Here is a 13,172-nt window from a genome sequence, read left to right as displayed (position 1 = left end):
GAGTAATATTAGCATTTTAAACACAAATGGAGGATGTTTATGCTACCGGCTCTTCCTGTAAACTAATGCAAATAGATACAGATAACCAATTTGAATACTTGATCTTGTAAGAGACACAGGCCTCCACACTGACCTTTATTTACAAGGAGCATGTGTGTGCCTAAGTTCACTAAATGTAGGCGCACAAAGACATTTAGGAGGACAATTAAAAAGATTTGAGGTAATAAAGTTAGAATCCTTCATGTTTCTAGGCACACTGGTGCTCCTAAATTAACATTCCAGGTCGCACAGCTAAATAATAAGGTGCATCTGCGAGTAAAATGTTCACACTGTTAAGCCCCGAGACAGCTGGTCACAGTTTCTGTAAAAACAATTACAGTCAATTCAAATGATTAACCTATTCCTTTCTTGTGCATCAATATATGATAAGGGCTTGATGATAATGTTGTCCCGGCAGTACATGTGCCATCTTGTCCCAGGTTCCTTCGAGTTAGCAGGTATCACATGAAGGCTGGCAGAAGGAGCTGTGAGGAGTGGATAGGGAGGCCACCCTGCAGAGACCAACACACTGGCACAGAACCTGGCAGAGACAGAGGGATATAATGGGACTGAAAGGATTTGACAGCCTACGCAATCAGAGAATCCCCCTACTACTTGAAAGGATGTGACCGTCTAGGACTTTCCTTGTCATACAGCCAAACTGTTTATGACACACATTAGGTCCCTGACTCCCTGTTGATATGGTCAGCGCAGTATGTGACTGTCTCAACCCATGATGCTGCATATAGGCTATCAAAGCTTTCGTGCATCTTTGTCATTGTGTGTATATAGATCTTTGAACCCGGGTCTAACTACTTCTATACAGGTATATGTGGTTCGAAAAACAGGCTGAAATAGCCACTCTGTTAGTTAGAATGCTGAGGGGGCACAACATTTGTTTGGCCAAGAGGGCAAGGCGTGGTCAGAGAGCAAACTTATGGGAGACAAAGTCCCCTGCCCGAGATGGAGCCTAAGACCACTGTTTGCGCAACACACACAGTCTCAATGTAGAAAGGGCACCTCCACAGCTGGCTGCTAACCTGTCAGCATTCATCTATCTCAGTCAGCAGAGAGTCCAGCTAGCATGACTGTAGGGAATACCGAACACCTCCAAGCCTGTCAACACCCTGGCTTGTTAGCACTGTTCTATCTAATCACTCCTAATGCCCAGACACACAGGATGAAAATAGAAAGACCTGCCATGCCTCAAGGAAGTCAAATCCCAGGTCCAGTGTTGAGGACTTTGATGTGACAACAATGTGGGGATGTTGAAGTGACTGCTGTTGGGCCATGGTGACTCATGAACTTAATAACACACACATTGACTCGGAGGTGACGGATCGTAAATTACTGTTTAATATCTATACATCATTATATCCTCTTAATATGAATAGCGTTAGGTTCAAGCTCTGTGTGTATGAGAAGCGTCATTATTTAGTGGACTGCAGTGGACTGTAGGAATGTGCACTCCCAACATCTCAAGGCCTCTCCTGGCTGATAAAAAGTCCTGTGATATGCACGGAGGAGAACAGACTAATCCTGTGTGATGCAAAAGTACATCTTTGTGGAAGGGAGGGGGTGGGAGCTCAGGGAGTAAGTGGACACTGTATTGAATGTATGTATTCAGCTGGATCTTTGCTGAGTAAACATTTGAAACGCCACTGAGTTTGAGGTCTTCTGTACGATAAATATGTTTATTCCATTTTGAGATATTGGTCTTCGTATCAGTATCAAAGCACAATCAAGGAACAGCTCCACTCTAACAGCCACCTTATTTCCTGCCCCTTCCAAGTACGGTTAGTAAAGTGCCCCTTGAACTGTGAACAAGACAGAGTGAATACATCCTTCTCCCCTCGCGGCCTGCTGGGTGATACACAAAGAAATGGCTGACATGACTAATGGCACACAGTGCAGAGGGTCCCAGTGAGTTCATACTACTACTAAAGCCATTGGCTGCCTTTAAGGATCCCCACCCGTAAAATAGAGGCTCCAAACATCCGCTATGAATTAAGCTGTAGCAGCAGGCCGGCTGGGTCTGGGGCAGGAACCAGTTTACTTCCTGACATCCTTTTTCACTTAAGAGAGAGGGGACAGAGCTCTATAGAGAGAAGAGAGAAAATGGGGCTATAGAGAGAGAGAGAGGGAGGAGGACAGGGCTGTGGACAGAGAAGTGAGAGAGAAATGGGGAAGAGAGAGCGAGAGAGAGAGAGAAAGGACAGTGGTGTATAGAGAAGAGAGAAAAGGGGGATGAGAGAGAGGAGGACAGGGCTCTATAAAGAGAAGAGAGAAAGGGGGCTGTTGAGAGAGAGAGAGAGAGGAGGACAGGGCTGTGGACAGAGAAGTGAGAGAGAAATGGGGAAGAGAGAGAGACAAAGGAGAGGAAGAGAATAGGGGAAGACAGGAAGAGAGGGTTGGAGAGACAAAGAGAGAATGGGGGGAAGACAGGAAGAGAGGGTTGGAGAGACAAAGAGAGAATAAGGGAAGGGGGAAGAGACCACAATCCACATGATACGGGCACTGCCATAATGTAGCACAGCAGGGCCACATCACAAGTTCACAACTGTATAGGCTCCTTTAGTTTACTGGCCAGTTAGAACCCCCATGTGGCAGGAGCCTCAGCCTCAGCCCAGCCAGGCTGTTTCCAACTCCTGTACTGAGGCAGCAGCAGCACTGACAGGCTGACCTCAACCAGAAAACCTGCCCAAGCCACAAACATGAACCACGGGCCACCACAGCTATTCTTATCTGGACCAAAAGGAAACTCTTCTCCCTCTGCGAGTGTATTATGACAGCACATCCATTCTCACTCAGGCTCCCTGCGGAGTGAGCAGCAGGAGAGGAGAGAATGTTGAAATGTTTTCAAAGTCAGGATGGGAATGTTTGTATGTTCTGCTGTCCCAGTAAATCATCTGCTGGACGAGGAGTCCAGAGAAGTTCCTGGCCCAGCTTGTTTTGAGGCTGGGGGGGGGGGGGGGGGGGGGGGGGGGGTAAGCAAGTCTGGTGGGCCCTTATATCCCTTCCTAGCTCGATCCAGAGCCTGCTGCCAAACATAAGATGGCCTAGAAAAAAGTCAACTAATGTGAACGTAAGAAGTCCTCCGGTGCAGTCCAGCTCAGCAGCCTGAGTCAGCGGAATGGACCGGAAATTGAAACCTTTCCCTGTGCAATCTGACAAGGTAATTTCAATGGTCTGCAGTCCTTCATATGGGACTTGAGGATTAGTTAAAGGGTAAAAAAAAAAAAAATTTAACTTCATATTCATCATCTCCAGCATCACCCCAACATTTTTACTACAAAACATAGAAATGCTCCATTTTCACATATGTTGATGTTGGGGTGGTGCTGGAGATGAACATGAAGTTGGCTTTTTTTATTTATTTTAATGTCCCTTTAGAAAGGTGAAGGCTCTGAACTGAAAAATGATTTGAACCGTTTATAGTAGAGTAGCCCTGTGATCCATGAGACCCTTCTGGCAACATGAACCAGAGAAGATGTTTGCCAAACAATCTTTTGGATGTGTCCCTGCCTCCCTCTGAAGATAGGTGGAGAGTGTGTGTGTGTGAGCTACGCACATATGCGAGAGAGAAATCAGAACATCACTGTTTCTGTCTGCCACAGTCACCACACAGCGCCTGGTATATGAAGTGACAGTTAAAAGGCATTCCTTGGTAGACTCCGGCTGTGGTGTTATAGCGTGGGCCCCAACAAGGTCCTCTTCTCTGTCCCCGTCAACACCTTTGTTCCCCACGTCTCAGCCCATCAGCACAGAGGTCAACTGAAGAGGACTGAACGCTTTGAACAACTTCCCATCCCATCTTGTTTCTATGATGACAGGGGCCGTGAAATGTTATTCTGAACTGTTTAATGCAGAACAGGACTGATTCTACACAGAATTGTAACGTGACATTCGGGTCTGACACATTGACCTCATTTTATTCACCATCTAGTTCAGTGTAATTTTCTGCTTTCTCTCTACGAATCACAGCGTGACGTCATTAGTACAGTGATGGAATTACAGTAGGTTACATGCTTTTTTAACACAACTCTGATGAAAGGAATCAAGTGGGAGAGTGATTCCTTTGATGAATAATAGTATCATGATTTATCAACATCTGGCCTCCCTCTGCTGTCTGCTCTGTTATTGCCATTTAACAGTGGCATTTGTTCAGCACTACAGTTTTAGTGTGTGTGGCTGGGGAGCAGCAGAGGAGGATGGGGGTCCTGGGGGTGGGGGTCCACGAGGCCTGCATCCCCCACCCATCTCTTCTCTTCCTGGCCATTCAACACTGGGGCTCATACCAGCCCCAACTAATTTCAAGGTGACTTTGAGCAGTAAGCAGAGCTTATCACCATCTCTCTGCTGGGTAAACGGAGTAGACACCAGTGGTGCGTGTGAAACTATGGCTCAGATGATGAAATGCTCCACTGTGAGACTTTGACCCCATATGCCTCTGGAGCATATGGACTATTGAATGTGACTGTGGGGCTGACTTCTGTGGAAATATTTCAACATAAAATAACAGAACGAAATAGGCATCTCCCTATGCATGTTGACGACACAAGTCTGCAGCATGAAAGGTGTCGAGCCTGCTTCCCTTCGTCAACTAGAGTGTAGGTTAGTGAATCCCTGTCATGCTTGGCTAATCGACTACTTTGTTTAATAATTAACTTCAGAATGGTAGCCTACATTTCCTGCACTGCCAAATGGTTGTCTTGTAAAACACAGCCTACAGCATATGGGCTGATCCTGATACTCAGGACTAGGCTGCTCTGGGTCACCGCCAAATGTACATGACTACCTGACTTGAATATGTTCAGAAAGTCATTCTTCTTTCCGAGAAGAGGGTTACCAAGCAAGCATATTGTGTAGTAAATTGTCAGCTAGCTCAGTGAAATACATCCTGGGAGACAGACATCCCCTTGTCTGTCTGTCCTATGGTTCCACAGCAACAACTATCAATCAACATGTTAGTATGCAGATCACTAAAAGAAACCATGATCATTATTTTTCCTTATAGGCTATAACATGTTCTTCCTACTCAGCTCATTGTCTTGGGAAGGAAAACAGCAGCCTGTGAATCAATAGGAAGAGTAAATGTATGCAAAAGAAAAAAATTCATGGAATCCTGCCACACACACACACTACTCAATTCCCCCCTAGCTAAAGTGGTTCAGTCTGTATTTATCTGGTCGATAAGTAATACATTGCTTTGTCATCTAAACAAAAAGGTGAAACAATGCGGTCCACTTTCTCATGTCTTTTTTCCCCTTCATGTAAACAGACCCAAACAATTAGTCAAGCTGCAAGAGGCCCAGCAAAAATTAATGGGGAGTCAGTGAACTGTTACCCTCTCATACAACTCCAGCCAACACTCAGAGAGCCCACGCTAAAGCTCAATTCATTTTCCATGCTCGCAGAACAATGGCTGCCAAATGCGCAAAGTTCTTGGAACAAAACAAAAGCAGAAATTAATAAACAAAGTGGGACAGCAGGTCAAAGACAACCACTGCTTGTGTGGCACAAAATAACTTGCAGTGCCAGTGACAATGACAGTACTCAGTCTCCATTCAATGTTTCAGATGCATGGCCATGACTTATTTATTACAACATTTTATCAAATGTATTTATATAGCCCTTCGTACATCAGCTGATATCTCAAAGTGCTGTACAGAAACCCAGACTAAAACCCCAAACAGCAAACAATGCAGGTGTAGAAGCACGGTGGCTAGGAAAAACTCCCTAGAAAAGGCCAAAACCTAGGAAGAAACCTAGAGAGGAACCAGGCTATGAGGGGTGGCCAGTCCTCTTCTGGCTGTGCGGGTGGAGATTATAACAGAACATAGCCAAGATGTTCAAATGTTCATAAATGACCAGCATGGTCAAATAATAATAATCACAGTAGTTGTCGAGGGTGCAGCAAGTCAGCACCTCAGGAGTAAATGTCAGTTGGCTTTTCATAGCCGATGTTATGCCCCGTTTATTACCGTCAATGAGGAAAGAGGATTATTGAAAATGGTGCAACACTACAGTTCAGGTGATATGCATGTTTGTAGTGTGGATGTCCAGAGCACAGATTTGAATCACAACAATATCACCTCACCTGGCTGAGGTTGCTGGTGGGCTGTTTTGTACACATTGGGCAAAGGCATCAGACGGACATCAATCCCAGCAGTGTCAAAAGCCTTTAGTGCTCCAGAGCAATAAGATAACCCAGTATGAGGACCCTGTGGGTGTAAAGTTGTGGGAGCGTCAGCTGACCTTCTACCTGTATGAACCCAGGACACAACACCACAGTTTCTGTTCATGACATTCAAAAAGTCTACCAAGTCATGAGTTTATAGCCTAAATTAGAAGGTCAAAAGGGTATTCATTCACCTTGTGAGGCATTAGCTGTGTTCCCAAGGATTCTTTTGTCACAGAGGGTGGAAAATGACTGTTGTAGCCAATGTTCCAAATGTACATTTGGCATTCAAACCAGACATTGTGTGAGAGAAATGATAATGACTGTATTGAGCGTAATTTTTGCTAAAATTCCCACACTTTCTATGTAAAATTCCCACACTTTCCATGTAAAATTCCCACACTTTCCATGTAAAATTCCTAATGCTTTGACTAATGTCTTGTCAAACTGTCTGCGACAGAATGCAGAACCTGAAGCATCATCACCGAACTGGCATCCATTCAAGAGGATTTAAAAAGTCCTGAAATGTAGTGGTGTATTCATGCACTGCATTTGGGGATTTGGGGGCCTGACGTAATGACTTTAGGCTACAACACACAGCACTATAGCTAGGGACCATGGCAGTTAACCAGGAAAGACAATTCAGTTCTGCAATATGCTTAGTTACAACCTACGGCTAGGTTATATCTTCCGGATTAGCTAAAACTAAATCGGATTCTAAGAAAGAACACAGAAATTGAGGTTACATGGTCCATTAAATCCAGTCAGGGATGGGAACAGTTGCAGAGATCAGTGGGGACACATTTTCAGAGAGCACCAGCCTAACAGGAAGATTCCAGCAGCTGTGTTTTCAATGTGACTTGTCAGAGGACAGAGACAGTGCCAGCAGAGAACATTAATTGTGTGTAAATCTCAACTAGATTGCTCTCATTACCCTGGGGTTGTACTGTAGAGGGAAGGTGTTACAGTGTCACGAAACAAAGCTTGGCTGAGAACAAAACATGTTATCATTTTACAAATTTGTTTAAAAAAAAAATTAAATATCAGAATTGAGCCAGGCTTTCTTGAGAGTAATGAGCAATCAACCTCTCCTCCCTCGATGTATGATCCCAAAAACCAAAACAGGAGATTGTAATGTCTTGTAGACCCACACGATTTTCACACAGCAAAAGAAAAGGAGAACTCCTCATTTCAGCTGAGATTTACAGTTTGGTCAATGTCCTACTGTTTTAAATCAGTGGTGGATTTGAAATGTCCTCATTTGAAACCTTTCTCTTTGCACCTGACTGGAAATAGGTCAGAGACAAAAGAAATATGCTGGGTCATGGTGAACCATTGTCTCAGTGAGCCCTCAATTGATGTGACCAGATCTCTACAACTTGATAGAATAGAATCCCAAATACAGACCAATTATAGCCTACTCATTAGTCATCATTACCCAGTCTTCTTTCACCATGGATGTCAGTGGAAGGAAGCAAGGGCCCCTCTGTGAACCAGCCAAGCAGGCAGTTTAGCAGCTCTCATCTTGGCCTGGTGGCCTCACCTGACTTAACCCCATGTTGTCCAGATTAACACTAAGAAAAAAGCCTGGACAAAGGAGGTCCACCAGCCAACCCACAAATCATAGGAGGGACTAGGAGCAACACAGAATGTGAATCACCTTCCTCAAACATATATTATAGATGGGCTACATTATTCACAGGACATGGAATTAACCTATCACAGATAATATAGTAATATCTGATGTACCGCTCTATACAGGGGGAATGGCTTGAATTGATGCTCCAAAAATCTGCATTAGGCCTTCTGCAATAATGGAGGAGGGGATCAGGTTGTCAAAAACATGACAGAATCCCAGGGCCAGGATGATGATCCAGTCAGTAGGATTAGCATTAATTGAACAGTCTTAAACCGAGCTCTGCTGCTTCTGCGGCTCCCTTCTAAAGCTCTGACAGTCAGTGAGGCGTTACAATGCACCGTCCGCATAGAAGACACACACTGTGTCTAGAGAGCATGAGCAACCCCCCCCCCCACCCCCCCCCCCCCCCCCCCCCCCCCCCCCCCCCCCCCCCGCCCCCACCGCCCCACCCCCCCCCCCCCCCCCCCCCCCCCCCCCCCCCCCCCCCCCCCCCCCCCCCCCCCCCCCCCCCCCCCCCCCCCCCCCCCCCCCCCCCCCCCCCCCCCCCCCCCCAATAGTAAAAACCCATTTTAGAACTCCCTAATAATCAGATAAGAGGCACGGGCGTTCAAATCATTCTGACAGATCATGGGTCATTTACCTTGTAAAAAGAAAAGACTCCAAAGACAGCCAAGTGTGTCCAGGGCAGGCTTTGTCAAGCGGAAAATTAGAGAGGCATGAAATAGCAGAAAGCAAAAACTAGGGGAATGAGGACAACTCCCTAGGCTAAATAGCTGAGCACTGTCTGAAAATGAATGTATGTGGACCCCACTTCTTTAAGTGTGTGATATATCAACCTCATGTTGCACTGTTTGATATCAGAGAAATCCCTGACTGCATCTTTAAAAAAGTACAGTATGTCAGCTTGCCAACTCGCAACACAAGTCTCGATAAAATAGATGACGCCACACTGTAAACCACAACCAACTCTTTCCTCCAATATTAGGTCTAATGGCCTGACATGTCTCAGCTAATAATGAGCTATACTTTTTTCCATAAAACTGCACAACAAACGTGACTAACGGACTAAAATCTGTGCAGATAAAGCAAAGAAAAATGTACTAATGCATGCAACCCAAAGCCGCAGGCACCCTGGCTATGCAGTAGGGCCTCCACCTATCAAATCCCTGTTGATCTGTGATGCCTCCTGATCCACCTCTCCCTCTCGTTGATTATTTTACTGCCTCTTCTGTTTTGTCCTGTGTAGTTTACCTCAATTTCCCCTCAATGTTCCCAGTCTGCCTCTCGGAATGCATGGGAACACACGTTACGCACTATTCCCCATCTGTCTCCAAGACCCCGTCTACCTCCTCCTCCATTCACACTTTCCCTGTTTAACTCCTCCCTAAGCCATGCCTGTAGCCAAACTTCTCTTTATTAAAAGACAACATCCACACACTCCTCTACACAATCTTGTGATTCCACTCTCAGCAACCTCGCTGAGGGGAAACGACTTAAAGATGTGTGCCGGGGACTGACTGCAATAGCAGGTCTAAGCTGTGATTTAACGTCTGTGACCTTAATTGATCTCTCTCCCTCTCGATCACACTTCTCACACAAATGACCAACCTCACATTAACCATGATCATCATCATATCCCTCCCTGTTCAAAGCAGTTGCAATCAACAAAACATAAACTAGCCTAGAAGAAATCTGTTATGAAAAAGAATGCTAGAATAACTGTTGATAGCCTGTGTGCTCAGCTTGGTAACACTTAACCTCACACTGATCTCCAGTCAGTCAGTTAGACATGTCAACCCCATGTAAAAGGATGTGTTAGTCTCAGGCATTAGGTCTCAAAGCCATGGATGACTGCCAGGTAGACAGAGCAATGAGAAATGTGGAAGGGCCTACAGTAATGGACCCTCAGCTCAAAATCATACTGTCAAAATGATGAAATTACTAACAAACACCTGTCATACCGTGACTACAAATAGTGATAGGCTTAGTTGTGTTTTGATTGCATTGTAGTTCGTTTACATTTCTGAATATTCTATTGTGAAACCAGACAGCTATTAGCATGTGTTGGGCAATCTCTGTTGTTCTAAAGTAGAAATACAAAATTACAAAACCTCAATGTGATGTTAGGTAGAAGGAATCAGGCCTAAATTAATTTCATTCATAAAAAGAGACAAGGCAGTTAGCACAGTAACACTGATGTTAACGATGCAAATTCAATCTGCATATTTTGATTTATTTTAGTGAACCAAACACTCTGGGGAAATAACCCAATTTTGTTTTGAGGGAGATTCCTGATTGAGATTTAGGAGTAAAACAATATGGAATGGGCATTTTGAATCAAGTTGGTTTCTGCATGGCACACAGTTCAAATATAAGGGATAAGGGCCTAACACATGCACCCAGACAATTAGCCACATAATCCAGCAAATCTGGGGTAAATAGTCAATAGCAGTAATCCGCTGTGCAACATGAGTCCTAGAAAGCAAGGATGGTTATTGTGTCTACACAGCAAGGATGGTTATTGTGTCTACACAGCAAGGATGGTTATTGTGTCTACACAGCAAGGAGAATGTGTTTGGCATGCAAATCAATACAATTGAATTGCACAATGTTGGAAAAATTAGGCATTTTACATCATGGTGCAGTAGGTTAGGAGTATAGCCTACTTGCTGAAACCTTTATCATACAGACAGCTCTTGCAAGCAAACAGTATGAGCCTCACATACTGCTATTCCCTGAATAGAAGTCTTTTCAGGGCACAGACATGCTATACAGAATGTTAATTCAGCAGTAACTGAGATTCGTTCATGAAGAAACGTAGCAAATGTAGACATTTTCTCAGCAATACAGGTTCTAAGTTCATCATACTGAAGTGAACTCATATGTGCCACATTATCACATGTTGACTAAAGCTTCAACATATTGTTCTGTTCCCTCAAACTGCATGACAGTGCAGTTCTCTCTATCAATGTTAGCTAGCTATCAATGTAATTGGTATGAAACAGGCCAATTACTTGCTTGACTATCATGTTGGCAGCAACACTGCAGGTTTTGCAACTATACATTTTAGAATTATAAGGGGGAGAAGCTGGACTGGTAAGCTACCGGTGATGACCAAAAGGATTTATGGGCAACACCCTTGTCACTGGAATAGCTACATTTCACATGAGTTCAATGTCCCTGATAAGTGAAGATTATGTTCTCAATAACAACAACACGTGGAACGGAATTTCGTTGCAAGTAACATGGTAGATGGCTACATGCACAAAGTCATTAAGACAATAAACCCCTTGGACAAGCCGGATGATGTAGCCAGGGCAATGGGCTGGCAGTCATAGACAAGCCAGACCAGACAGAACATGACAAAGACGGTACCTTGAATTAGCTCCCCAAAACGCCTGTTCAATAGGTAGTTCATTGTTATATTGGTAAAAGAATAGTCTACTATTGTTTAGCTAATTATATGAATTGCGCAATCTCCTAGAAAATTGGGAGCAATGGTTTAGCTTGACGAGTCACTCACAAAGACCCAGCGAGGAAGCAGAGCAATAAATAAATAAATAACCTCGAGATTTTAGAACCAAGTTATTCTAAATGTGCACTTGCATTGTTTCATGCTGGGGTAGTAGATCCATACGAGCATCGAGAGAACAATACAGGGGTTTGCTTACTAGCCACCGGTGTCTCCACCTTTTTTAGGGATAGTCTGTCTTTGAACTAAGAAACAGGGTGTGATAGGCGCCCTATTCATCTGCTGAAAATAAGAAATTACGGATCCGAAATCAAGCCACAGTCAGAGACATGTTATGATAACAAGTGAGCAAATGATCTGCCTTGCTTGGCTGATATTTTTACACGTATTGCCTATTGTTTACCGTCTCTATGGTAAAGGTGCATGTCAGGATTAGCCTGCTTAGCTGGCTAGCTTTACACAATGCTAGTAAGGTACCTGAGCACCTTCATTGAATTCGTGCCAAATTGTGTGGCAGCTAGGTGTGTAGTCCACACAAGAACAAAGAAAGCGAAGTAGTTTATACCAATAGCTAGCAAACTTACCCAAAGCTCCGTTCCCCAAGTCATTGCGGACTCCCCTTGTTACTAAACCCCCAGATTGTCAGCGTATTCCCCGCTCAAAACTCGCCAAGGTTGCGTTTCCAATCGTTTGTCGTCGTCTGTGGTGTAGCTACTCCTTGCTCACTCTGGAGGAGCTGTCTGATTTAGCTTTGCCGGAGGAAGTTGGGATCTAGCAGAGGATACAGATAAACGGGAGGTTCAGGTTCTCCAATAAGATTTCCATGGCATGCATATTATTTAGTTTTATTTAGAAATCAAGCAAATAATTATATAACTTAAGTAAACACATACAATAATTGAGTTAAATCAAATGAGTTATTCTAGAACTATGGTGATGAGATAATCCTCTTCACACTATTTCTTTTATTTCCCAAATTTGATGGGGAGGGAAGACTTTATGAAGAAAATATGTCAATCGATTAATTTTGTATTAGCTCCTATGTATTAGCTCCTATGTATCAACTGTTCTGCCTGCGGCTATGGAATCCTGACCTGTTCACCGGACGTGCTACCTGTCCCAGACCTGCTATTTTCAACTCTCTAGAGACAGCAGGAGCGGTAGAGATACTCTTAATGATCGGCTATGAAAAGCCAACTGACATTTACTCCTGAGGTGCTGACTTGCTGCACCCTCGACAACTACTGTGATTATTATTATTTGACCATGCTGGTCATTTATGAACATTTGAACATCTTGGCCATGTTCTGTTATAATCTCCACCCGGCACAGCCAGAAGCAGACTGGCCACCCCTCATAGCCTGGTTCCTCTCTAGGTTTCGGCCTTTCTAGGGAGTTTTTCCTAGCCACCGTGCTTCTACACCTGCATTGCTTGCTGTTTGGGGTTTTAGGCTGGGTTTCTGTACAGCACTTTGAGATATCAGCTGATGTAAGAAGGGCTATATAAATTGATTTGATTTGATTTATTAGCTCCTATCATATTAGCTCCTATCGACCATTTGACCAGTTGTCACAACAATCACTTATGGATGATTTGGTTGGAATCATTTGCTTCAAAAGTTAGCCACATTAAGTAATTCATCGTTTATTTAACTCTTACTGTTGAATGAAAAATGATGTAGGAAACAAACATTAGTGGGGAATGTCAGGGGGCTGTAATGTCACATTTTTAATGAATGCCGCCGTAACCTGAGTTCTGTGATTGACTAACATGCTTGATATGTTGTATTGATTCGTAAATACCGCCATCTAGTGGTATGTATAGGGTATGGTCTAGCAAG

The 13,172-nt window shown here is 44.0% G+C and overlaps 1 protein-coding gene across 3 annotated transcripts in view; it reads right to left on the bottom strand.

Annotated features, from left to right (window-relative positions):
- Positions 1-12,068, bottom strand: part of fnbp1l (formin binding protein 1-like) — a 45,409-nt gene extending 33,341 nt beyond the window's left edge. For all 3 annotated transcript variants that reach the window (XM_039002522.1, XM_039002521.1, XM_039002523.1), the window contains exon 1: positions 11,916-12,068. In XM_039002522.1, the coding sequence (XP_038858450.1) occupies positions 11,916-11,939 (24 nt within the window). In that variant the 5' untranslated portion in view covers positions 11,940-12,068. The remainder of the gene's footprint in view (positions 1-11,915) is intronic.
- Between the last annotated feature and the right edge of the window lie 1,104 nt (positions 12,069-13,172).

Source organism: Salvelinus namaycush, chromosome 10 (genome assembly GCF_016432855.1).
Source record: "Salvelinus namaycush isolate Seneca chromosome 10, SaNama_1.0, whole genome shotgun sequence".
NCBI lineage: Eukaryota > Metazoa > Chordata > Actinopteri > Salmoniformes > Salmonidae > Salvelinus > Salvelinus namaycush.
This window is presented reverse-complemented; position numbering and strand designations above follow the sequence as displayed.